General features: G+C 42.2%; 2 protein-coding genes across 3 annotated transcripts in view; one reads left to right on the top strand and one right to left on the bottom strand.

Moving 5' to 3' along the window:
• Positions 1 to 1,561, top strand: part of LOC118362967 (palmitoyltransferase ZDHHC5-A-like) — a 35,313-nt gene extending 33,752 nt beyond the window's left edge. For both annotated transcript variants that reach the window (XM_052486639.1, XM_052486640.1), the window contains one exon: positions 1 to 1,561. This exon is cut by the window's left edge and continues 836 nt beyond it. The gene's annotated coding sequence lies outside the window, so the exon portion shown is untranslated.
• Positions 1,562 to 2,027: 466 nt separating this feature from the next.
• On the bottom strand, positions 2,028 to 10,421 carry LOC118362968 (thioredoxin-related transmembrane protein 2-B). Its single transcript, XM_035743725.2, has 8 exons — positions 10,063 to 10,421; positions 9,401 to 9,461; positions 8,448 to 8,561; positions 7,235 to 7,311; positions 6,854 to 6,960; positions 5,224 to 5,289; positions 4,962 to 5,091; positions 2,028 to 3,631 (listed from the first exon to the last, which is right to left on the bottom strand). Exons 1-8 carry the CDS (start codon positions 10,249 to 10,251, stop codon positions 3,452 to 3,454), a joined length of 924 nt encoding a protein of 307 aa, XP_035599618.1. The 5' UTR covers positions 10,252 to 10,421; the 3' UTR covers positions 2,028 to 3,451.
• Positions 10,422 to 23,991: the final 13,570 nt, after the last annotated feature.

A 23,991-nucleotide genomic window follows, 5' to 3' on the forward strand; every position in this document is an offset into this window, starting at 1 on the left:
TGTAATGATTCATTCTCTGTACAGAATTATATGGTTTGGAATTTATGATTTCCTCCAATCAGTGGCATTTAAAGGTTACAGCGGCACGCTCCGGCCACTATTGACCACTGTGATTGGCTAGTGATCTCGCTGCCATTCTCTCTCGACCAATCAGAAATGGAGATGCTAAACTGTAGTAGACGGCAGGGTCATTGGTAGAGTTTGTTTTGCCCGGCTCAGTGCCCCGGGTGGGTGGAGATTTCACTTAAGGACCAATGGAATGGTTAAAAAAATATATATTGCTGGGTCTGTACTTTAAAGATGGAGCGGCCTTTTCTAAACAAACTTTGGAGCAATGGCCTTGAAAATCAAGGAGAGAAGTGTTTTTTAAATTTTACATATTTAATTTCAAAATGTTATTTTATATGAATTTCTCTCTCTCTCTCTCTCTATATATATATATATATATATATATATATATATATATATATATATATATATATATAGCTGTTGGTAAGATCAAGATTTTTTTGAATGGCCTGATAGGGTTTTTCTGGTTTGAGTTAATTTCAGAATTGTAACCAAAACAGGGGAAAACTGTTGCCGTGTTCATGTTCTAGTTGGAACTTGGACATTTCTGACTTGCTAACTGGCTAACAAGTGCCGCGTTTAACCAGTTAGCAAGTCGAAAATGTCAGTTTCCTAGTTCCCGATTTAGCGCTAGAGCGCGGCTCTGTTGTATTGATGGCTGCACCAGCCAATCAGAGGCTGGGTTTTGAGTCTTCAGCCAAAGAGAGTATCTGGACAATGTTATATGGTTCAGCTAATGGGAACCAATGTATATGATAAAAGGCGATGTAGCATTTTAAAGTCCTTTGATACACAGTAAACCACTCGACTTCTCGTGGGGCATATTTCAGAGACAAGTTATCGTTGTACCTTCTGGTTGTTTACTTCTGAGCTTTGTAATAATTTGTCTGAAATGGCACCCTATTCACTATATAGTGCACCACTTTTGACCAGGACCTATAAGGAATAGGGAGCCATAACACACACAACCAATGTTTCGTTTTATTGCTCCAGATAATGACGTCTCCGGTTGCCACTAGCTGACCTATCTGGAAACTATAGCCAGGATCACAATGCTTTGCCGTGACCAATCCGTAGAGAGCAAGAGATTCATTTCATCCTACTTATTCGTTAACGGTTAAACCAATGAGATGAACAGCTGAAAAAAAAGTCAGTAACATCCTTTTTATATTTATTTTTTACTTTCTTTTGCAAGATTTTTAGGACAATTTACAGGGCATTGCTATAAACCGACAGTTTGTTTGACCAGTCAGGAGCGTAGAATGAAACTAAATGGGCTAGGACTAAGAGCACGTCGCCCAATAAGGCAAAGACGTTTGACTGCCATCAGGAACAGCCAATGCCCTTGCAGATGTTTAGACAAGTACGAGCCCGGGACTTGGGTGTTTTGAAATAAAAATAAATAAAAAGATATGTACTATATAGCTGTGTGTGTGGGCGTGTGCGTCTGTGAGTGTGTTTGAGCATTGGTAATAAAGTATTTAAAACCAAAGGCAGTGTGCTTTGTTCTGTTTTGTAGTTGACGTTTCTTATGTCTGGTAAATGCAGAACACAGGCTACTTACGACACATTGAGTAGAACCGAAGGTTTCCACATCGGCTATGAAAAGATCATGTAAGGTTACTTAAATCGGTCAGTTAAGATGACTCAGTTACAGTAGATTTTCATGCACCTCACAACATTTCTTCCACACAAGATATAGAGGGGACAGAGATTGATTGTGGGGTTTACGTCAGTCAGTGGTGCCTGTAAGTAGAGAGGAAACCGCCACTGATGGAGCTCAAAGCTTCATGTCTCACCTCCCTCCGTAACTCTTAAATACCGTCACTACCACAATGTACCAGAAGGTGGTGCCAAAATGCAGGTTGTGAATATTGTAGCACCATAAGCGTCTTTGTAACATGAACGTTATGTGATTATATTACTGTTGCGCGATTTAAAATGTAAATTAGACTGAATTTAATAATGTACACTTTTATTGCATTAAAAAAAAGTCAGACGCCCCTAGGGGTTTCATATCAAGCAGGAGGCAGATTCACACACACAGAATCAATCGACACATTCTGAACGCAACGTTGAGACAGCAGGATTCTACAGTAACCAAGGGAATGTCAAACGGGTCAAATGTTCTGCTACTTCACCTCAATTTACACAATTCTCTCTGCACTGGTGTAAAAATGTGTTTAGTCAACAATTCACAAAATGACAACTGGGTTAAAAAAAAGACAGTGTTTAGACAGAAGTCAGCCCTGAAATGGGAGCTTTTGAAAGTAAAAATGTAATTCTACCTATTGCCAGGACAACAAAATAAACACAGGATCAAGTTCACACATGGAATTCGCATTAATAGCCAAACGCTCTCCATCCTCATCTTTCCCTTCAGCATCACCTTGAACCGAAAACTATGATTAGGTGACAAAAGAACTCACAAACCACTATTATGGAAGGAAAACAAACAAAAACACTTGCTAATATTTTTTTCTAAATTCCCTCTCAAAGACAGCATTTTGGGACAGAGGCCGTGGTTCATATATACACACATCCCCCCCTACCTTATCATTATGGACCCAGTTGGAGGTAGGTAGATGGCTTGAAATGTCTGACCATGGCTTAGCCAATAAAGTAGACATGCAGCAAAGAGCCTTTGACAGCAATTGGCTAACGAAGGAGACATTTGAGCCAATGCCTGGCGCGCGTTGGTCCAATATGAAACATTGCCAGCTCAATGGCACCATATCCCTACTTTTGACTAGTGCACTATAAAAGGGAATCGGTTGCCATTTCCGACAAAAGCCAAAGTAACTTCCGTTCAACGGGTGCATGCAATTTGGCCGCACCAAGCATGGACTGGACAGAGTAAATCCACTCATATCCCAAATGGGACAAAGTTCTAAATCGAGTGAAACACTATGAACGGAGTGCATCGTTGTAGTGTGCCAAGATTAAGCCCAAATCAAATGCACTCAAATTGTTTAAGTCATAAAGTACACTCTTCTCCCTATATTAGTGCACTACTTTGTAGTATTGCACTGTATTAGATAATAGAATGCCATTTGGGATGCACCCAATGATGAGCATAGAGGTCCTCCAGGGAACTGGTGGAAAGATCAACAGAACTGTCATAGGTGCGATGGAGAGACGTAAAAATCGAACCGTACAGTGTAGATTTACATGAGTTAATATTGAGTTAATCATCATAATACAATTATTTTGCAACTCAAATCTTGTTGCATACAGTATATAGCAAAACAATAAAAAGGACTCATAACAATCATGTTTGTTCCCTCGATCGAACAGCACACCCCCTCCGGCATCAGCATAACGCCACCTAGTCCCATTGAGACGCCACGCCGTTCTTCAGAGGCCGCTACCCCCGACAATTCTATTTGTCCTTCTTGGTCTCCGTCTCCTCCTCCTGGGCGTCGACCTCGGGCTCCTCCTCTTCGGGCACGGGCGGGAACTGGGATTCGTTGATCTTGTCGCCCCGGTCTCCCTTGGACTTGTTGAGTTTCTTGGACTTCTGGTAGAGCTCGTTCAGGTTGAACTCCCGGATGATGTTCTCCTGTTGAGAGTGAGAGAGTGAGAGAGAAAGAGAGGGTGTGCATGTCAGAGTTTCCGGACATTTAGACCGGCAGCATTTTTTCATTTACAGGACATTTGAGAAATTGACGGGACGTATCTCCATTGGGTGCTTAACCGTCCACACGCGGCGCTCAGAAAAAGACAGAAATCACATTTAGAATATGGTCGTTCATATTAACAGAACATGCAAGTTGAGGACGCCACGACATGAGGTCCTTCTTACCCGAATTCTGATGGGCACTGAGGATGTTAGAACAACAGCGAGACGGGTAACGAACAGCAGAATCACAAGCCTACGTCAAGCTACTGTCCCGCATAGCAGAAAAGTTGTCTATTAAAAAGTCTATTAAAATCACCTTGTCGAGAAAGAATTAACCTATTCCAAAACAGACTCTGGGACAGTTGTGGGACGGTAGATCCCAAATTCATACAACCAGTAAGCCTAGGCTAAGTTTAAGCAATGAGTCCGATGCAACTGATCAGAACGTTTAGCACAAAACATTGATCAACTATTATTTCTTTACATTTGAAGCGCAGCGATGCACACGAGGCATTTCCACACAAATGTTTGTTCCACAATGCAATTAGAGGGGAAAACACCGTCGTCAAAAGGGCACCGCACACGCAAGCCGTTTCATGTGACGGAGATGGAGGGGGGGGGTCTAATATCCAACAACTAGCTTTGGGTTGCGAACACGGCCAGGATTTTGCCTTTGGCTACTGGCCTATGAAAGAATGTTGATATAAAATAATTGCCTCCACAAATATGGTCTGACTTTGACTAGGCTACTTTGAAGCAAGGTCAGACATGCCTCAATATGCATTAAAGTGTTCAGGTTTCGACTAAGCATACGTTTTCAAAAAATGCATACTGCCTACAGCTCATTGCAAAGTGCTGTGCGACGCACTTAAAAGCACGACCTTCCATTGCCCATTTATGCATTTGCTGTTTGAGATGCTGTGGCAGCAGCTCTCGCCGTGTCCGACAGATTTTTCAACTCAAAGGCTCTGCATCCTATACGCGTGTGATAAAATACAAAATGAATATACTGTACACCAAGTTATGCAAACTAACTTATAGACCGATAAGTATGACCAGTCTACTGGTATTACCATCAATGAATAGGCTAAAAAGCATTATTTCGCAATGGGATTTTTCCCTCCCCCAGAGGGAGAGGCTGGTGCCAATTTTATTCATCTGCTTTTCTATTAATTTACCTTTTTTCCCATTGGCTAAAACACTGCCATTATCAGTTAACGGAAACCCTGGTGTGTGTGTGTGTGTTCTGCTCTGAAGCCACTCGTCTCACCTCAGTGAAGCTCCAGGACACGGCCCTACACTTCTTGTCCACCTGGGGGCGTCTCATCACCTCCTTGCCCCCCTGGAACAGCACCAGCGAGGGCAGCTGCTTGGAGAGGGGAGAGGTACTCACCTTGTACCTGGAGAAGAGGGATGGAGGGAAGGGAAGCTATTAAAACGGTGTTTCAAATCATAGCCGTCCAATCAGAACGCTACTTCACAAAAAAAATATAATCTACCCGCAGAGAGAGCGAATGAGAAAAGGGACCTACTTCTTAGACACGTCTCCATACCGCCCGATATCCACCTTCCCAAACTTGAGCCCAGCGCAGTTATACCTGTAACCATGAGAGAAAACCCATCCATTTCCCAACAAACACAGCAATAACATTACCACCATTACCACCATTACCACCGACATGTGGGCGCTTCGTTTGTAATGCAGGGTCTGTTCTCCCAAGTTGATGCGCAAGAGACCAAACAGCCTCGGAACACGCGCTCAGATAGATCATGTTCGAGCCTCGGGTTGGACAGTGAGACGCACGCGCTCACACCTGCAGGCGACGTGCAGAGGTTTCATTTCTCTCTCGTTCCGTCATGGCTGAAGCCTGCGCCAATTCATCCTATTTGTGTGTCCAGGTTCAAACGTGGAATGTCCCTCAATATAAACAAACAGTCGGTTACATTCATGGTTAACGCGCCATTTTCACATCTATTTAGTAGCGATTTAATAGACGAAACAACAATGTCATTGAACTAATTGACTGGCCAGAGATCAGGGCTTTCCTCAGAAAAGACGCAGTGAAAGCTGCTAGTATTTTGAACAACCAAATGTCAGTCAAAATGATTGACGAAATCAAAGTGAGTCGGCTGTATGTTGACGTGCAATTCATAACTTGTATTTTACCCGGGTCCCACCAGTAGTCGTAGGCCAACCGAGACGGAATGTGTTTGAAGCGATGACGCGCCACCGAGGAAGAGCAAGGACGCCGAGCAAAGTATCTCGCCAGTGGCACGCACACACATCGTGTCGGGGGTTTTCGTGGCCGCCAGACGAGACAGTCGAAGGAGGATGCGGTGAGCGAAGTTACTGGGCTCAAATTTGACCAAGCTTGATCTACATAGATTGATGCATCTAATTGGGCATGTTATGACATTTTTTCCATTTTGATGATGATAGAGGCTATAGTCTATGGCTGGATTTATGCATTTGTTTCCAATGCTACGTTCATTTGGCAGACCCTCTTTCCACAAGGCCTAATCATATTAGTATGGATATATTGTTAGCTGCTACAGAGATGCATTCAGGTAATGAACTCATTATTACATGTCAACATTTTAATTTGATTACAATTATTTCATGTCAATCGTTCTTGAATTAGATGTATTACTATTTTTTTAAATAGTCCACTCTATTACCCTATACGTCACAGTAAATTACGAGATTGGATTGCACTTTTTAAAATAGTTTTTTTTATCAGGAATAATGAAACTGTCACAAGCAATACCTCCCATCGCGTTTCATTTCTCATGGTTATGACATTGTAACATCTGCATTATTTTAAAGAAAAAAAAGATAGATTATTCCATGGGGAAACCTACACTAACTCCTGAAGCCTAGAGCCTGCACAAAGTGCCTAGGACACGGTGGTAAAGTACTGTTATTGCTTATAACCACTTAATGTCATTTAATTATTTTATTCTGCTCGCTCGCCTCACTTTTCTGAGGGGGGAAATCCATTAAACAGTGAATCAATTTTGTCTGGCCTAATAGGGCCATATGAGATGGTCTGTTGTGACACAATTCAGGAGAGGATAGTAGATTGAAGACAAGGATTTATGACGCAACGCATTAAAATGGCGGCTTTTGTCGCGTAGAGTGAAGATTAGTCGTCGTCTTACTTGAGGGAGAGGTCTGCGTAGACGGCGGCAAAGGACTGACACTCTGGGGACCAGTTCGCGAAGAACTCGACGATCCACGTCACTCTATTGTCCCTCTCCAACTCGTCCTGCAAACCCCGGGGGCACAAGTCAGCCATCGATTTCACTAAAGGTTACATTTCAATCGATAGAAAATGTCCATTTTGAAATTACATGATAAAAACACACTTTCAACTGAAATGTCAATAACAATCTAACTGGTGTCATCTTCTGCGATCATGTGAAAGTATGATTTGTGATACACCCATCTGTGTTATTTTCTCTCTATAACACACCATTACTATGGCAATGGTAATATGGTCTGTTACAGTAGGGCCTTAAGAGGTACTCTATGGTACTCACGTCTATGGTCTTGTCACTGAAGTACTTGATGTACTCTGGGCCCATGTAGAGAGGAGGCTTACAGGTCATCAGGAACACTGGAACACAAATCAGCCAGTCAGTGAGCAGAAGGAAGGGTAACGAGCCAATCAGAAGGCCGAATGAGGGGTCATCAGGTTATAGGTCTTGTCATCTAACCAGGCATTTACCGGTTTAATTAATTACCACAACTGTAGAGGAGCGTGTGTGTGTGTGTGTCTATGTGTGTATCCATGTATGTACAGTTGAAGTCGGAAGTTTACATACAAGAGCGTCTGCTAAATGACTTAAATGTAATGTAATGTAACATAGCCAGATTCATATAAACTCAGTTTCACAATTCCTGACATTTAATCCTTGTAAAAATTCCCTATCTTAGGTCAGTTAGGACCATCACTTCATTTTAAGAATGTGAAATGTCAGAATAGATAGAATGAATTATTTCAGCTTTTATTTCTTTCATCACATTCCCAGTGGGTCAGAAGTTCACACACTCCATTAGTATTTGGTAGCATTGCCTTTAAATTGTTTCATTAACTTGGGTCAAACGTTTTGGGTAGCCTTCCACAAGCTTCCCACAATAAGTTGGGTGAATTTTGGCCCATTCCTCCTGACAGAGCTGGTGTAACTGAGTCAGGTTTGTAGGCCTCCTTGCTTTTCAATTCTGCCCACAAATGTTCTATAGGATTGAGGTCAATGCTTCGTGATGGCACCTTTGGAGGTCTACAATTTTTTTCTGAGGTCTTGGCTGATTTCTTTTGATTTTCCTATGATGTCAAGCAAAGAGGCACCGAGTTTGAAGGTAGGCCTTGAAATACATCATCAGCTACACCTCCAATTGGCTCAGATGATGTCAATTAGCCTATCAGAAGCGTCTAAAAGCTTCTAAAACCATTACATAATTTCCTGTAAACTGTAAACTTCTGCCATACTGGAATTGTGATACAGTGAATTATAAGTGAAATAATCTGTCTGTAAACAATTGTTGGAAAAATTACTTGTGTCATGAACAAAGTAGACTTGCCAAAACTATAGTTTGTTAACAAGAAATTTGTGGAGCGGTAGAAAAACGAGTATTAATGACTCCAACCTAAGTGTATGTAAACTTCCGACTTCAACTGTATGTGTGTGTATGTATGTATAAACAAAGTGTGTATGTATGCACACCTTGTGTCGTGCAAGGGTGTGTACTGACCGATGCAGAGGGTGAGGTAGAGCAGGCCCATGCGGATGTCCAGTCTGAAGAAGAGGATAACGTTGGCCACCTTACTGAACAGAATGATGTTCCCCACATGCTGTTCCACCGTTACTGAGACGACGAGAGATGGAGAGTTGGGGTTAAATCGAGTAAAACAACTATTCTATGCAATTATATTGCATAGAATAAGGACAATTTGAAGGTTGAGGACAATAGTGCACGTGGGGAAGAGGAAACAAAGATGATAACATTGACAAAGAGCCATAACATTGAGAGAGAACAGATGGGAATAGAAGACTAGAACAAACAGTTTTGTAAAACCATAAGAGTGATAAAGGAGTGATATGGGAAAAAAATGGGAATAGTGTAAAAACTATTTGGAGTCTGAGACAGAGGGACAGTTTGTAGTTGAGGCCTAACAAGTGAGGGATTCACTTTAGGGAGGAGGGAGAGACAGGCAGATGAAAGACCAAGGGAGTGTCAACAACAGGGCTAACGTAACGTAAACACCACAAGGTCAACAGACATTTCTTCCCATGAACGATCTGTTAAAACAGTCCGTTTTACAACACTAAACTACTCATTTAAATAGGGCTGTGTGGACAAGACATTTGCCATAGCAGATTGGTTGAACACCTACAACAATAACATCAATATACAGCAGTAACCCAGAACAAACAAAACAACGTTGGTTCTACACTAAACGAGTTGTTAAGACAAAGTTGAACTGTCTGAAATGTTAACCTTGTGGATACAAAAGGTGAAACTTCGCTAGCAATGTGTGTGGGTTCTTCTTGTTTTACTGAAATGGTAACCATGTCATGTAAAACAAAAATGTCTGCCTGCTGAAGGAGACCCCTAGCTCCAACTAGGGGGGCAGTTTTCTAATGGTTAAACACAGGTGGGTACAACTCTGCTAATGATTAACCTGGGTCAGGGCTGATACTTACTAGCTCTTCTGTTTTTCATCATGACGATGGCACTGAGGAACATAAGAATCTCCACTTCTCTCTGTGGAACATGATAACAGAGTAAACAAAAGTATAAAAGGTGGATACCTAGCCTGAATGCATCCACCTTGTCAGCTCGGGGATTCGATCCAGCAACCTTCCGGTTACTGGCCCAACGCTGTAACCACTAGGCTACCTGCGGCTCCAGTACTAGCTAGGAGGCTAAACAAGGCCTGCTACTAACTCCAGCATTGCCGGTGTCATCCTGTTGTTTGTAAGGTGGTTTTGGTGCATGCACTCATGGTGGCAGTGGCACTTTCTGCCCGAGAAAAAAATCAAGGCCCTGGTAGCCTACTATCAGAGGGGGTTCGCACCTGCTAACTCCCCAGTATATTCACCCTTTGCGCGGTTCTGTCTCATCACCTGCCTGCTACTCTTTGATCTCGGTTCGGGTTACAGTCTATATCACTTTTCAATGTCGAACCCAGGCCAACTCCCATCGAATTGCAATGGCCATTCATGTAGCTAGCGTCAGCTAGCTAACGGAACACCCCACTCTGTCATCACATTTAGCATAGGATGGCTACGTTAACTAGCTCGTTGTCAATCTAACGTATCTCTATATTTTTCAATCCCCATTTGTTACACCATCCACTACTGACCCAGTCAAAGTCGCAGGGATTGCCATCCTCTCGTTGTGTCGAAAGATGTTCGCAGATGCCTGGCGTCTTGCGGATCATGAGAAACCCGATTGACATGAACAGAGACGCGACATAGTATGGCTTTAGCAGCCACTTGTACACCTGCGGCAAGTGGTAGAGGAATGCGAGGAGTGGTGTTAGCAACGCCATTTTCTAATTTAGATATACAAATAAAATAAAACAGCCGGAGGAATAGGAGAAGATGAGGCCGCCTGGAGCAATGCGAAACTCGTCGTGATGCGACTCGCAGGATAGATTTCCAGTCGGCCAATGCAAATTAAAGGGGAGGAAGGATGGTGCGGAGGTCACTGCGGACGAATCCTTGGAAATGGTCCCGCCTCCTTTGTGAAATGGTGGTGATTGGCCAGTTGAAAAAAATCAAAGGAACGATGATTGGTATACATTTTGCAAAAGAGGAAGGACTAATGAAAGACCAGGCTCCTCCTTTTCTTCATATGGGAAAAAAACACCATATTCTAAGATGGTTAATCATTTGGGTCATGTAGCCTATTTTACTCATCATGGAGCACAGTCCATACATGGCAGTTTAAACGTGGAGCCTGGTGCACAGTTCAGAACGACTGGACCGGACCGTTGTCATCACAGTCCATGAATAGTGAGGATTATTAGGGTAGATTTATAGGACTTCTGTTCAACCCCATTGTACACTTTTCTCACCTGAACAATTGAATATGGCAACTTTCAGGAGGAATCCAATCACTGTATTTTTGATTCACCAATACATTTAGTGTGTAAAGGCTCTCCAATCCTGCTGTTTTGCTTGTTATTTTGGCATTAATAGGTGTCACATATCAGTTTGCAAACAATGTAAAAAATAAACTCAAATCACTGAGTTAATAATAAAAGGTGCATACGAACATGGCTACTTTTTAGCATTTTCAAGCAAGGCAGCTCCAAAATGCAGGTGTTTCAGCCTAGCTTAGTGCTTTCTGTGGTGGTGGGGCAGCCAGCAGAAAATATGGAGTGTTGGCGCCGTGATTGGCTCAGTGTTCTGTCACTCATGGGGACACTACGTCACCACCAAGTCATATGGGTAGAGCTAAAAAAAAATTTAGCCCCAAGAGTTCTGACGTAGATTTACATTAGAAGTGCCCATCCAAGAAGGCTCAAGGTCATTGGCCACAGATAGATTGATACCAAATCACGTTATATTTATAATAGCTTTGATTAAACTGATTGGACTCAACATCATACTTCAAAATCTTAGCTAGCAAGTTAGCAGTCATCATTATGAATCAAGTCGACAATCTACTGGCAAATCCTTTTCAATCCTTGTCATATGAAGATAAATTAGAGATAAAATGTCTCGGTGCTCATCAGCCATTGGACATAAATATTACACAACAAGTCGGAAGTCGCAAATTCAACAATGGGTGGTTTTGAAGGAAGCATTTCTGCAACTGCTCAAGTTCTTTCCCTTGGTCATGCCAGAGGTGGATGTTTTGTACAACATAATGCAGAAAAGAACCACTGATGCAGCAGGAATTGCCGGAGCAGTCAACAACTTCAAGGTGAAAATTCTAAACATTTGCAAGCAAACTAAAGTTGGTGGACAGCTCATTTCCCCTCCAGTATGTACATTCCTTTCCAACCGCAGAACTCCAGCGTGTCACCAAGCTATGGCCTGTGGGCAACCAGGAGAAGCTGAAAACAGAGCTGTCCACTCTACCAGCATCATGAGCTGGACACTGGAAAGACAGCACTTTCTTTGTGGAAGTAACTCTATGAGAACAACCTGCAGGAGGCCTTGTCTGAGACGGTCTCTCTTCTCAAAATCATCATCACCACTCCGATGACAACCGTCGAGTCACACAGAAACTTTTCCACCCTTAAAAGGATTAAAAAAAACATCACACACAACTCCACATGGCCAGTAAAGGTTAATGCCAGAATGCCAGACTTTGATAACAAAGTAAATTAGAAGTTTGCCCACAAGAAGGACCGCTGCACCAACTTCCTGTCCAAGTGAGCACAACACAATAATGGTGAGTCCATAAATATGTCTAGTATGCTGCTGCATAAGTGATGCAATATGCCGGGGAGATATGTTACTGTAGCTACGAAATTAATACTAAGTGCATGTTGTGTAGTAAGCAGTTAGTAGTCTATGTGTCTCACCCTAAGAATGTGGTCCCTTTCCCTCTTCGAACTTATCCTACTGTTCTGACTTGGCCTGGGTATTTTATTAGGATCCCCATTAGTTGTTGCTAAAGCAGTGGCTACTCTTCCTGGGGTCCACACAAAACATGAAATAATACAGAACATTAATAGACAAGAACAGCTCCACGTGGTGGTGCACATGTAGCCTATAGCCTGTTTTAGAGAAATGTAATGATCTAATATTCTAAGAGGTTTCATTGTCTGTGTAACGGTATTCATTGTCTGAAGAGGAATCATCGGACCAAAGCACAGCAAGTGTTGATGCTTGTTTTATTAAAACTGAACACTATGACAAAAATAAACAAGAGAATAACCAAAACAGTCCTCTAAGGTGAAATCACTAAACATAACATTAACTACCCACAAAAACAATGTGGGAAAATGCTACCTAAGTATTGTTCCCAATCAGAGACAACGATAGACAGCCATCCCTGATTGAGAACCATAACCAACCAACCAGCCAAAAACAAAGAAATACAAAAACATAGAAAAAGGAACATAGAATGCCCACCCAAATCACACCCTGACCAAACCAAAATAGAGACATAAAAAGGCTGTCTCAGGTCAGGGCATAACAGAAAGGAAGGAAGAATGAAACAAACTCTATAAGAGGTGAGGTGTATAATCTTAATACTCACCCATATTTCAATGTCACATTTCACAACACTAACTAATTGTTCCAAAGTAAAAGTTCAAAATGTAATTTTACATTTTCATTTGAACTATTTTTCTATTTCTTGTCATCTGAAGTTGATATACCCTTTATATAACCTGTTCAAATAATAATTTTCCTTCTTTGAAAGCATACTCCTCTGACAAATATGCCGTCAGTGTCAGTTGCAATGAATGCATCCGTGACAGATTTACACTTTCTTATTAATTGGCCTACACTGATTCAATGCTAGTTGAGTTACGTGATTAACCCAATTCTACTTTCAGTTCAGTTATCTTTCCAAACATAAAAAGATGAGGGCTTTGTACCAATACTTTAAAGGTGCCCACCAGAAAGCATTGCTGCCGCTATTTCGACATCATTCCGGCCCTAGAGCGGAAATGCGTGTTTAGGTTCAACATCCAAAGAATGACAGGCTACCTATACACATTCATGCATTGGGGGTGGGAAAGAACATTGTGGTGATTCCCACGTGGAGTGGAGAAACATCAACAAATAGGGCACAGACAGCTGTCAGTGTAGCTAGCTAGCATGCTAACCTTAGCTATCTTTCTAACCTTATCTAGCTAGCATGCTAACCTTAGCTATCTTTCTAACCTTATCTAGCTAGCATGCTAACCTTAGTTATCTTTCTAACCTTATCTAGCTAGCATGCTAACCTTAGCTATCTTTCTAACCTTATCTAGCTAGCATGCTAACCTTAGCTATCTTTCTAACCTTATCTAGCTAGCTAATGTTATCTGTTGCTGCTTTTTTGTAAATACACCATATTCAGAAGATTACCTTGATGAAAAAAAGATTGCAGTGTAATTGCAGTAGTTTTGCAGTATAACTGCAGTTACTAGACTATTCAACCTCTCGTGTTGTCTGAGATCCCCAAAGATTGGAAATCTGCCACGGTCATCCCCCTCTTCAAAGGGGGAGACACTTTAGACTTTAGACATTCTGACTGGTCACTGGAAGTTCAACATGGCACCTCATGGCAAAGAACTCTCTGAGGATCTGAAAAAAATAATGGTTGCTCTACATAAAGATGTCCTGGACTATAAGAAGATTGCCAAGACCCTGAAACAGAGCTGCAGCACGGTGGCCAAGACCATACAGTTTAACTGGACAGGTTCCACTCAGAACAGGCCTCGCCATGGTTGACCAAAGAAGTTGAGTGCACGTCCTCAGCGTCATATCCAGAGCTTGTCTTTGGGAAATAGTATTAGTAGTAATAGTATTAGTATCTACATATGTTTCCTTCAACTCAGAAAACCCTCTCAATCCCCATCACCCAGTATATTTCTCTTCCACTAACACTTTTTTCCTCCTACAATCTCTACTATACTCTACCTCTGTCTTTCCGTCTGACATTATTATACCAGGTGAACAAATGTATAAATTACAGACAAAACATGTTCATTTCTGTTTGCACGGAGTCCACTGTCCTCCCTCCACTCATTAATCATTTGTTTTTTTTATCCATCCCAACATCTATGTACCCTTTATGTAGCCGGTACTACACTTACACATGGCGGCATTTATCTTGCCCCCCAGTCAAACGATTCACTCCCATATATGACTGGTCTCTCTTTTCCTTAATGATTTTACCTAACCACCGCACTACAATACCCTTCATATTCATGAACAAAATAGAATCCACTCCCCTGGCATTTCACATAGATTCTTCCAACCACAAAATTAGTTCCACACCCGTCGTCGCCACGTAACATTATCTGGGTATTATTACTGGTCCTATGGTCAGAGACACGAGTAGTAGTCGTATCACTTTCGATTCTTCTTTAATGTCTTTGTTCCCACTCACAATACCATCTCTGAATTCTTTATTAGATTGGAATTTTCCGTCAGCAGGGAAATGCTGCCCAATTCTATCCACGATTTGATGTTTTTCATGTGTGAATTGGTAGAATGCCCTTGCGCTTCTTTTAGCGCCTCTATGGCTTTGCTATAGTTTATCTTTTTTATTCCCCTTTTTACGGGAGTATCAGAAACCACGGAAGCCATTTCAATGGTGGTTATTTCTGCGCCTCTGATGTCCAGAGTGTTTCGATTTCCTCACTCACGTCTTTAATATATGCCAATTTTTTACAATTTTCCAAGGTAGTGATACCCACTTCCCCGGAGAGTAGTTATGGTATTTGTGCCTTTTAATTGGTCACGGCACCTGTTACCTTGTACAAGAACCAATACTGAAGTGTATAAACATAACAATAATTCTGAAATAGATAACTAGAGATCCTAATCTTAGAGGAATTGTGGTGGAAAATGTGTTTTATTTCTTGTTGTCAAGTGCCAGCTTCGTGAGAATCACCCAGTTGGTGTCAGCGGCTTAGTAGAAAAATATGTATTGTCGTGGATTACAGTTTCGCCAGTTTACCACGGGAGAATATGGAAGATCTGATGTCTTATCCCGGTGTCACGTTTGAAATATCACTGTTGTTGACAACACAATTTACCAAAATTATGGTCCATCGTCCGTCCATAATATAAATCTCATGTCAATACACACAGAAAACAAAAACAAAAGAAACAGTATTTGGTGGTTGCCGTCCAGCCCGCCCGTCAGCACTGGCTCCTCCTCCCCCTCCTCTTCCATTGCTCCTTCCTCTTCCCCTCTGTCCATCGTTTGGAGGACCTCCCTGTGCCTGCCGCAGCTGGCCCTGTCCTTGATAGAAGGCCAGCTGTGCAGCTTGAAGTTTCACACTCTCCTTTTCCATTCTCTGTCTCATCTTATCTTCATGAGACAGTTGCTGCCTGTCAGCGTGTTTACAGTGTTCAATGACCGTCTGTAGACTGGTAGTTTCCCAGCCAATGCAGGTCATGTTAACCTGTTTACCAAGGGCTGGCAAAAGTCCATTCATAAGGCCAGCCTTCAAGAGGCTGTCGCAGTCATCATTGCAGCGGCAATTAGTCATTGGTTTGAGCCCGCTATGCTTATGGTAGCAGGTCTTCAGCCTATGTCTGTAGTCTTCCAACTACTCTTTAGCTTTCTGCATGCAGCTATGGATAGCTGCCCAATCGGTCATGGGCGGTTAATGTTATTTTATGCCATCACACAGTGTAGTCAGTTGGCTGTGATAGGATACATCATCTCCCCAGAGGTGATTTTCATCGTATCCCCCTATCACTGATGGTCCGTACAGTTGCACCGATTTGAGTAACTGTGTGGTCCCTGCGTCTTTTGCATGATTTGAACTTCTTTAGCAATGTCCTTCATTTCGTCCCGTCTCCAAGTCTTCTGGATGTCAACGAGCGGGCGCCATTCATCATGGCCCTCCTCACCAGCCACAGGTCGCGGATTGGGGAACGCTACCAAAGGTGCCCGGAGAAAGGTTATGTTTGGGTCCCTTTGTGACCTGTTCTGGCCGTGATCATTGGGTGTGTGGGACTTAGCTGCGTGGTAGGGGTCGACGTCGATGGTGGACTAAGTTTCCGGAGTCCATCAACACCAGAGACGGGAGTCCATGTGGGCGGTGTATGGAACGGATTTCCACTGCTCATGGGCCGCCTCCGAGGGGTCTGCTGGTCCCACGGTTGTATCAGGTCCTGTTGGGGGTAGAGCTGCGACGGGGGAAAACGGCTGAGCGGGTTGCTGTTGGACAACCAGGGTGGGTGCTGGTGCAGTGGACACAGGGGTATAATAGGGGGGTGGAAAGTAATCATCATCCCCGTTTCTCATTTTCTGATCATCCTCCGTCTGTTTCTCCTTCTTACTTTCTTTCACCATTATCCCTTTAACCTTCCTGTCTGCCCTTCTCTCTGCCTCTCTTTCCCACTTCCTAAAATCACCCCAGTCTAATATACTTGCCTTTTCTTTCTTGGTTGTCTCAAAGCGCTGTCACTTCTTCCTACATTCTGGTAATAAAGCATCACTGAATGTGCATTTTAAGGGAAAATCTGCTACCTTATGCCAGAGCGGTACCTGTTCCAGGAGGTCCCTGCCCCAATTATCTGTCATTATCTTCACCGGTCCAGTCAGCGGGCCAGACAGGCATGGTTCTCCCTTGCTGCTCTTGGCTCCCACTGTGAAACTCTGTCTACACACATACAAAACAACCACAAAACAATAGTGTTTCATTAGGAATGTCTTCCTTTCTTATAGTTTAAAAGGAGTAATTTCTTCTCCTTCAAAATATTTTTACATTTCTTGATGTCATTTTGGATTTTGTACCCACATGGTAGTTACCTCCTATGCAAATTTCCATTTAGGTTTTAATTTTATAGCTGGTTTCCCAATCATAACCAACCACCAGTACACTGATTAATTCATTTTCTTTTACAATGTTTTTCTAACCCGCAGGAATCATTTCTTAATTCAATATTAGGATTTGAGTTTGGAATGACATAACAGTTGCATTTTACTTCTTACGTTAGTAAACCATGTCATCTTATGGTCAGTTCTCTACTCCAACAATGATGCACAAGCTGTTCCCAGAATCTTCCCTTTAACTAAAGATGTCTCTGCTCCAACAGAGATCCTAATGTGCACAACCTGTTCCCAGAACAGGAGTTTCTGGAGGTTGTGTTTTAAAAAATCAGACTCATCCTTAAGTCTCTATTTGTTTGGGATGGTGTATCCGTTCATTGAAGCTCCCTGCTGGGTCCAAGGTGGGTACCGTTCAGCTCCGCTTAATTGGAGTGTGGGCTCCCTGAGCCACATCGACTGTAGCCACCGTACAGTTAACATTGGCCTCTCCGGGAACGATCAGCAAGTGGAGTTAGCTATCCCATCCTCGTCGCCAAGAATTGTCATGGAATTTCTAACCAAAGGGAAGAGAGACTGTCGATTATTCAAACAACAACTTTATTATAAGATTTGAAGCTCTGGAGCAGTTAACAATCACTCAAGACTGCAGAGTTAAAAACCCAAAGAACAGAGTTGGCTGTCAGCATATATAAAAAAGTACAACCTCTTGTCTACGTGAAAGTTAGCCGATGTGTGAAAACACGGGATGTGTCACATGCTGCGGTCGCATCCAAACAGCCCTTAGCTGTACACCCAGTCTTATGACTAGGTCACACAAAGACAAGTTTTATCAGGTTAGAAAAAAACACTAGCATATAACAAGCAACAATTCTCTAAGTATAAAACAGCATAGCATGTCTAATTTGTAATAATCCACCACAACTGACAACTGCAGGACCTTATGTAGACAGGTGTGTGCCATTCCAAATCATGTCCAATCAAGTAAATTTACCACATGTAGACTCCAATCAAGTTGTAGAAATATCTCAAGGATGATCAATGGAAACAGGATGCACCTGAGCTCAGTTTCGAGTCTCACAGCAAAGGGTCTGAATACATGTAAATAACCTTTTTTATTTGAATATATTTGCAACAAAAAAAATTACCTGTTTTCGCTTTGTCATTGTGGGTCATTGAAAAACCAATGTTTTTCCTTGATTGATGAGGAAAAACATTTATTTAATCCATTTTAGAATAAGGCTGTAACGTAACAAAATGTGGAAAATGTCAAGGGATCTGATTACTTTCCGAATGCACTGTATGTATGTCTTTGGTGTGCAGTTGAACTAAAACAAAACATTCGCAATCATTTGTTAAATCTTAGCTTATTCCACAAATAAATCCTCAAATGGCTCAGACAAAATTATTGGCACTTTCTAGAAGTAGTTAGGAATGATTTGATTTCAAGGAGGTAATTCTTATTTACTTTGCAATTGAACCCACCTGTGGTGAGTTGCAGGTACCTGCAATATAAAAATCACTAATTCAACCAGTTTGAATACAGAAAAGGAGTCATTCTCCTATTTTGTGTCAGTGTGTGTACCGCAATGAGCATGGAGAAATGAAAGAACACTAAATTATCTGAGGAGGTTAGACACAAGATTGTAGCCAAGCATGGACAATCTCAAGGCTACGAGTCCATCTCCAGAGAACTTGATGTTCCTGTTTCCACCTAATGTAATATTATCAAGAAGTTTAATCCCCATTCCACTGTAGCAAATATCCCTGGATGTGGCCGCAATAGAGAACTTAATGCCTGCCATGTTAGACAAAAATACACACATCATTTAAGTAAGTGACACATTTAGCTTGACCTGGTCAGGAAAAACTCAGGGCCCTATACATCGATAACACGTTCCACACAACACGCCATATTATCATCAGTAATACCAAAGTGTTGTTATAACCAATAACCAAACCTTTGCATGTCAGGTGTGATCCATCAAGTGAGGTGATGGGCGGCATCAGTTTACAGACGAGAGTCAACTGAGGTGTGTGGGTGTGGGTGAGTGATTCTGTGTTGTATTCCTCAAAGATGAAATTATACTGAATCAAATGAATCACTTCCAATGATTTACCGCCAGTAAGGTGGGTAACGCTAGTACTACTATAATATGTGAGGAGAATACAGCTAACAAAGAGTAACACAAATGTCAGAGGACGTTTCATTAACCTTTGCATACACACGTTTGTCTCATTAGAATGATATATATATATATATAGGACGCCTTGAACACAACTTCTATTTCTTCTAGCATATCAAGAACATAAATCCTTTTTGGCTAGCACGGTGGTAGCTTCAACCAACTCTGTGTTTAGAAAGTCGGCTTTCAGTAGCAACAGCCACACATCCTCATCAATCACATACATTGGTGTGGTTCCTGTCACACTGAGTAGGAGATTTGCATGACGTGTGGTCCTTGGGTGTAGCTAAGGAGGTTGGGAATGTGATATGTCACACAGGTGTGCTGTCAGGTATTTCACGTAGCCTGTAGATGTACCTAGCTCAGTTCTAACGAGAGACACAATCGTAAAACGACCGGGAAGAGAGGACACGCCAATCACAGAGCTCAGGTTGGATGATTATTTTTGGTCTCTGATATTAGCAGTGTAACAGTGTGAAATGTTTGTATCAATTTATGTTATTTTCATCGGAAAGTGCAGACAGATATGCTGAATTGTGTTTTTCTGATGCGGTGGTGTTATTGTCACCTCTCTCTCCCTCTCGCTCTCTTTCCCTCTCTCTCTTACCGCAGTGATCAGTGAAACGTTAAAGCCGGCATTTCCAAACTGAGCTCGGTAAAAAAAGAAAATGAACTCCTCCAACCATTCCTCTGTCCTCTCTGGCTATCTGGCACTTGATTCCACTCTCGCAACTTCCTGCTATGCAGTCAACCTCATCCTGAGTCTACCCACCAATGGCTACGTCTTGTGGCTGATACTGACTGGAGCCGGAGGGACGATGGCCTCAGAGTTCTTCGCTCTACATTTGGCTGTATCTGAGATCCTCTACTGCCTGTGTGCTCTCTTTGTCTTTGTCCACATATACCTCCCTCTTCCCCCTCTCCGAGCTCTAGCAGCATTCTTTAGTGGTTTTCTATTCCCTGGCCACCCCCTGTTCCAGTGCTGTCATTGTTTTGAGGGCTACCTGGCAGTGGTCCACCCTGTGGTCTTCCTGAAGTACAGACCCCTGAGATACAAGGTGGGGTGTTCTGGATTGGTTTGGCTGGTTGTGATTGGGTTCTGTTTTACTTTTATGTTTGTAGAGAACCAGACATTCTCAAATTATGTGTGTTTGGGAAAATGTCTGGTCTTAATTTCATTTATGTTATTCTGCTGCCTCTCAGTTCTCAGGGCTCTGAAACAGCCTGGGCCTGGGGAAGGGGAGAGAGAAAAGGAGACTACAAATAGCATGAAGAGGAGGGCGTTTAAGATCATTGTGATTATCATGGTGTCTATGATTGCAAACTACCTCCCGTGGGCATTGGTTATACCTTTTATTGGAATCTTGGATAAGGGGCAGTTCCTTAATGCCACAAATGTTTGTCTCTCCATTACTGTGGTCAGTGGGTTTGTGCAGCCCCTCCTCTACCTTCACAGGGCTGGGAAACTGCCCTGTATCAGAGGTCTCTAATTGCTTGTAACGAGATTGGTCCTTGTACATGCACTGGTGAAAATATGTTTTGATTCGGGTTGGACTATTCCTGTAACTTTACCAAAAAGGTTCTCCAAAAATCCTGGTCGTATGATTCCCGTAATCAGGCGGGAATAACTAGGGAATCCAGAGTTTTGCAACCCTACTTTTGAATCATTGCCTCTTTTCTCTGGAGATTACCTAGCAATCTTCTTGCTCGTGCTTCACATTGCATCTTTGAGTCTGTATTTAATAGTGAGATGGGATGATAAGACCAACATTGTTTTTGTGGTTATAAAAATCTATTTCTTTGCATGTTATCATATTGTTTTTATCCTTCATACTCAATAAACGCTTATGTTGAACTACTCATGTATTTCATTTTTTTGTAGAGCAGAAACAATCTGGCATTCATTAATCAAGAAGTTTAATCCCCATTCCACTGTAGCAAATATCACTGCATGTGGCCACAATAGAGAACTTAATGCCTGCCATGTTATACAATAACACACACATCATTTAAGTAAGTGACACATTTAGCTTGACCTGGTCAGGAAAAACTCAGGGCCCTATACATCGATAACACGTTCCACACAACACGCCATATTATCATCAGTAATACCAAAGTGTTGTTATAACCAATGGACAACCTTTGCATGTCAGGTGTGATCCATCAAGTGAGGTGATGGGTGGCATCAGTTTACAGACGAGAGTCAACTGAGGTGTGTGGGTGAGGGTGAGTGATTCTGTGTTGTATTCCTCGAAGATGAATTTATACTGAATCGAAAATGAAAACATTTTACAGGGCACAAATGTGTATGCTATATATATATATATATATATATATATATATATATATATATATATAGCGTTCTTTGCATACCAATTTGTGCCCTGTAAAATTATTTCAGGCCAGGCACCACACTCTAATAGATGTAAAGTCCCTCTTTAGGGGACCTGCATGGTTCGGTACCAGTTCCAATCAACATTTTTGCTTATAAATTGATCTGTAGGCCTCCCGAGTGGCACAGTGGTCTAGGGCACTGCATCGCAGTGCTAGCTGTGCCACTAGAGATTCTGGGTTCAAGTCCAAGCTCTGTTGTAGCTGACCGGGAGACACATGGGGCGGCGCACAAATTGGCCCAGCGTCGTACGGGTTAGGGGAGGTTTTGGCCGGCAGGGATGTCCTTGTCCCATCGCGTACTAGTGACTCCTGTGGCGGGCTAGGTGCAGTGCACGCTGACATAGTCGCCAGGTGTACAGTGTTTCCTCCGACACTTTGGTGCGGCTGGCTTCATGGTTAAGTGGGCATTGTGTCAAGAAGCAGTGCGGCTTGGTTGGCTTGCGTTTCGGAGGACGCGCGGCTCTCAAACTTTGCCTCTCCCAAGTCCATACGGGAGTTGTAGCGATGAGACAAGCCTGTAACTACCAATTGGATAAAATTCAAAAGGGGTCATTATTTTTTTATCGATCTATTGACACCATTGATAGAAATGGCTTACAATGAGTGATAGCCCTAGTTCTCACAGACACAGTAGTATATTTTCTGGACCTCTTGAGGTTGGGATGTCCCTCCTAAAATGTAATTCGCTCTTCCGACTGTCCATCAACTCCTGGTTGAACCCTACATCACTGACAAAGCACATGCCTCCAATCCCTACATCGTAGTGCAGTAGGAGAGAGTGGTTTCATTTACATTTACATTTAAGTCATTTAGCAGACGCTCTTATCCAGAGCGACTTACAAATTGGTGCATTCACCTTATGACATCCAGTGGAACAGCCACTTTACAATAGTGCATCTAAATCTTTTAAGGGGGGAGAAGGATTACTTTATCCTATCCTAGGTATTCCTTAAAGAGGTGGGGTTTCAGGTGTCTCCGGAAGGTGGTGATTGACTCCGCTGTCCTGGCGTCGTGGGGGAGTTTGTTCCACCATTGGGGGGCCAGAGCAGCGAACAGTTTTGACTGGGCTGAGCGGGAACTCTACTTCCTCAGTGGTAGGTTTCCTCACTATAGCAAATTCAGAGATTGATTGATATTCATTGATCTAAAACGCTTAATAGATTTGAATCAAAAAACACTTTATGTTTGTCATCGATGGAAAATGAGTACTTTCAGGTAGTACATAGATTACATTTTAGATTACGTGTAGTTGCATTTAAGAGTTAAATTATGTGTAATTCAATGTAGTGAGTATTGAAATTATGGATGGATGTCCATTTTAAAGTGGTTAATATTCATGACATTTTGATGACGGTAGTATGATAAACAAAATAAAATATACATTTTTATCAAGATGAGAGATTGGCTTAAGATAAGACTTGCTCTATGTCAAATCGTACAGGCCCTGAGGGGAACATGCCTGCCTGGGTACGCATTGGAAGAGGAAGTCTGCAGGTGAAATGATTTGATAGCCATAAGAGTCTGGTCGGCAGAGGGCCCCAATTGTGCACTACTCTTTCTAAAAACAATTTCCGAAATCCCCAGTACAAAAACTTCACTTTCGTAGCCCACAATTCTAGATCCTATGATTCCTATCTTCTTTTGACCCCCTTGATGCAGCAAGGCATTGCACCCAGTGTCATAGCCCAAAGTAGTAAAATCGTGTGTTTTGTAGACCCAGCCTTCAACCAGAGATACACTGACAGTTTAAGTTTCTTACCCGTGAGATTGGCTCAAATGCCTTGAGTCCTTGGGTTTTGAAAACTCTGTGAAAGGTTGGCTTCCTCATTTACTCACATCTGAGGAGAATCTACATTGTGTTGGATCTTATCCCAGTCCCGAAATGTACGGGTGTGATCAAATGTCTCCCAAAGAGCGAGAGAGATTCATGACTTGGTATGAGAGAGTACCTCATCATACCTTTGATTTCCATACAGAGATGGAATTATACTGTGACAATGATGTGGTTATACTGCATGAAGGATGCTTCAGATTCAGAGAAGAGGTAACAACCTTGCTCATATTTTTTGTCAAACACCCCTCAACTTCGATATACGTACCAAGACACCCACTATGAATTTAAAATGTACACAATATATATTACGGAGAAGGGGAAACAAACCATGCAGATTTGTAAAGACTTGAAAAGAGTTTTCAGAAGATACCTCAGACGGTGTCATACGTATACTCTTATGGTAGCTGTGGTT

This window comes from Oncorhynchus keta, chromosome 29 (genome assembly GCF_023373465.1).
Source record: "Oncorhynchus keta strain PuntledgeMale-10-30-2019 chromosome 29, Oket_V2, whole genome shotgun sequence".
In the NCBI taxonomy this organism is placed as follows: domain Eukaryota; kingdom Metazoa; phylum Chordata; class Actinopteri; order Salmoniformes; family Salmonidae; genus Oncorhynchus; species Oncorhynchus keta.

Bases quoted from the DNA above. Each gene is read 5' to 3' on its own strand.
- LOC118362968 (XM_035743725.2), bottom strand. From the start codon at position 10,251: ATGGCGTTGCTAACACCACTCCTCGCATTCCTCTACCACTTGCCGCAG. The intron at 7,312-8,447 runs GTCAGTACACAC...TTTGTGTTCCAG, and splicing joins CTACCTCACCCTCTGCATCG to TGTTCCTGATGACCTGTAAG. The intron at 5,092-5,223 runs GTAGGTCCCTTT...CCTCTTCTCCAG, and splicing joins TATGGAGACGTGTCTAAGAA to GTACAAGGTGAGTACCTCTC.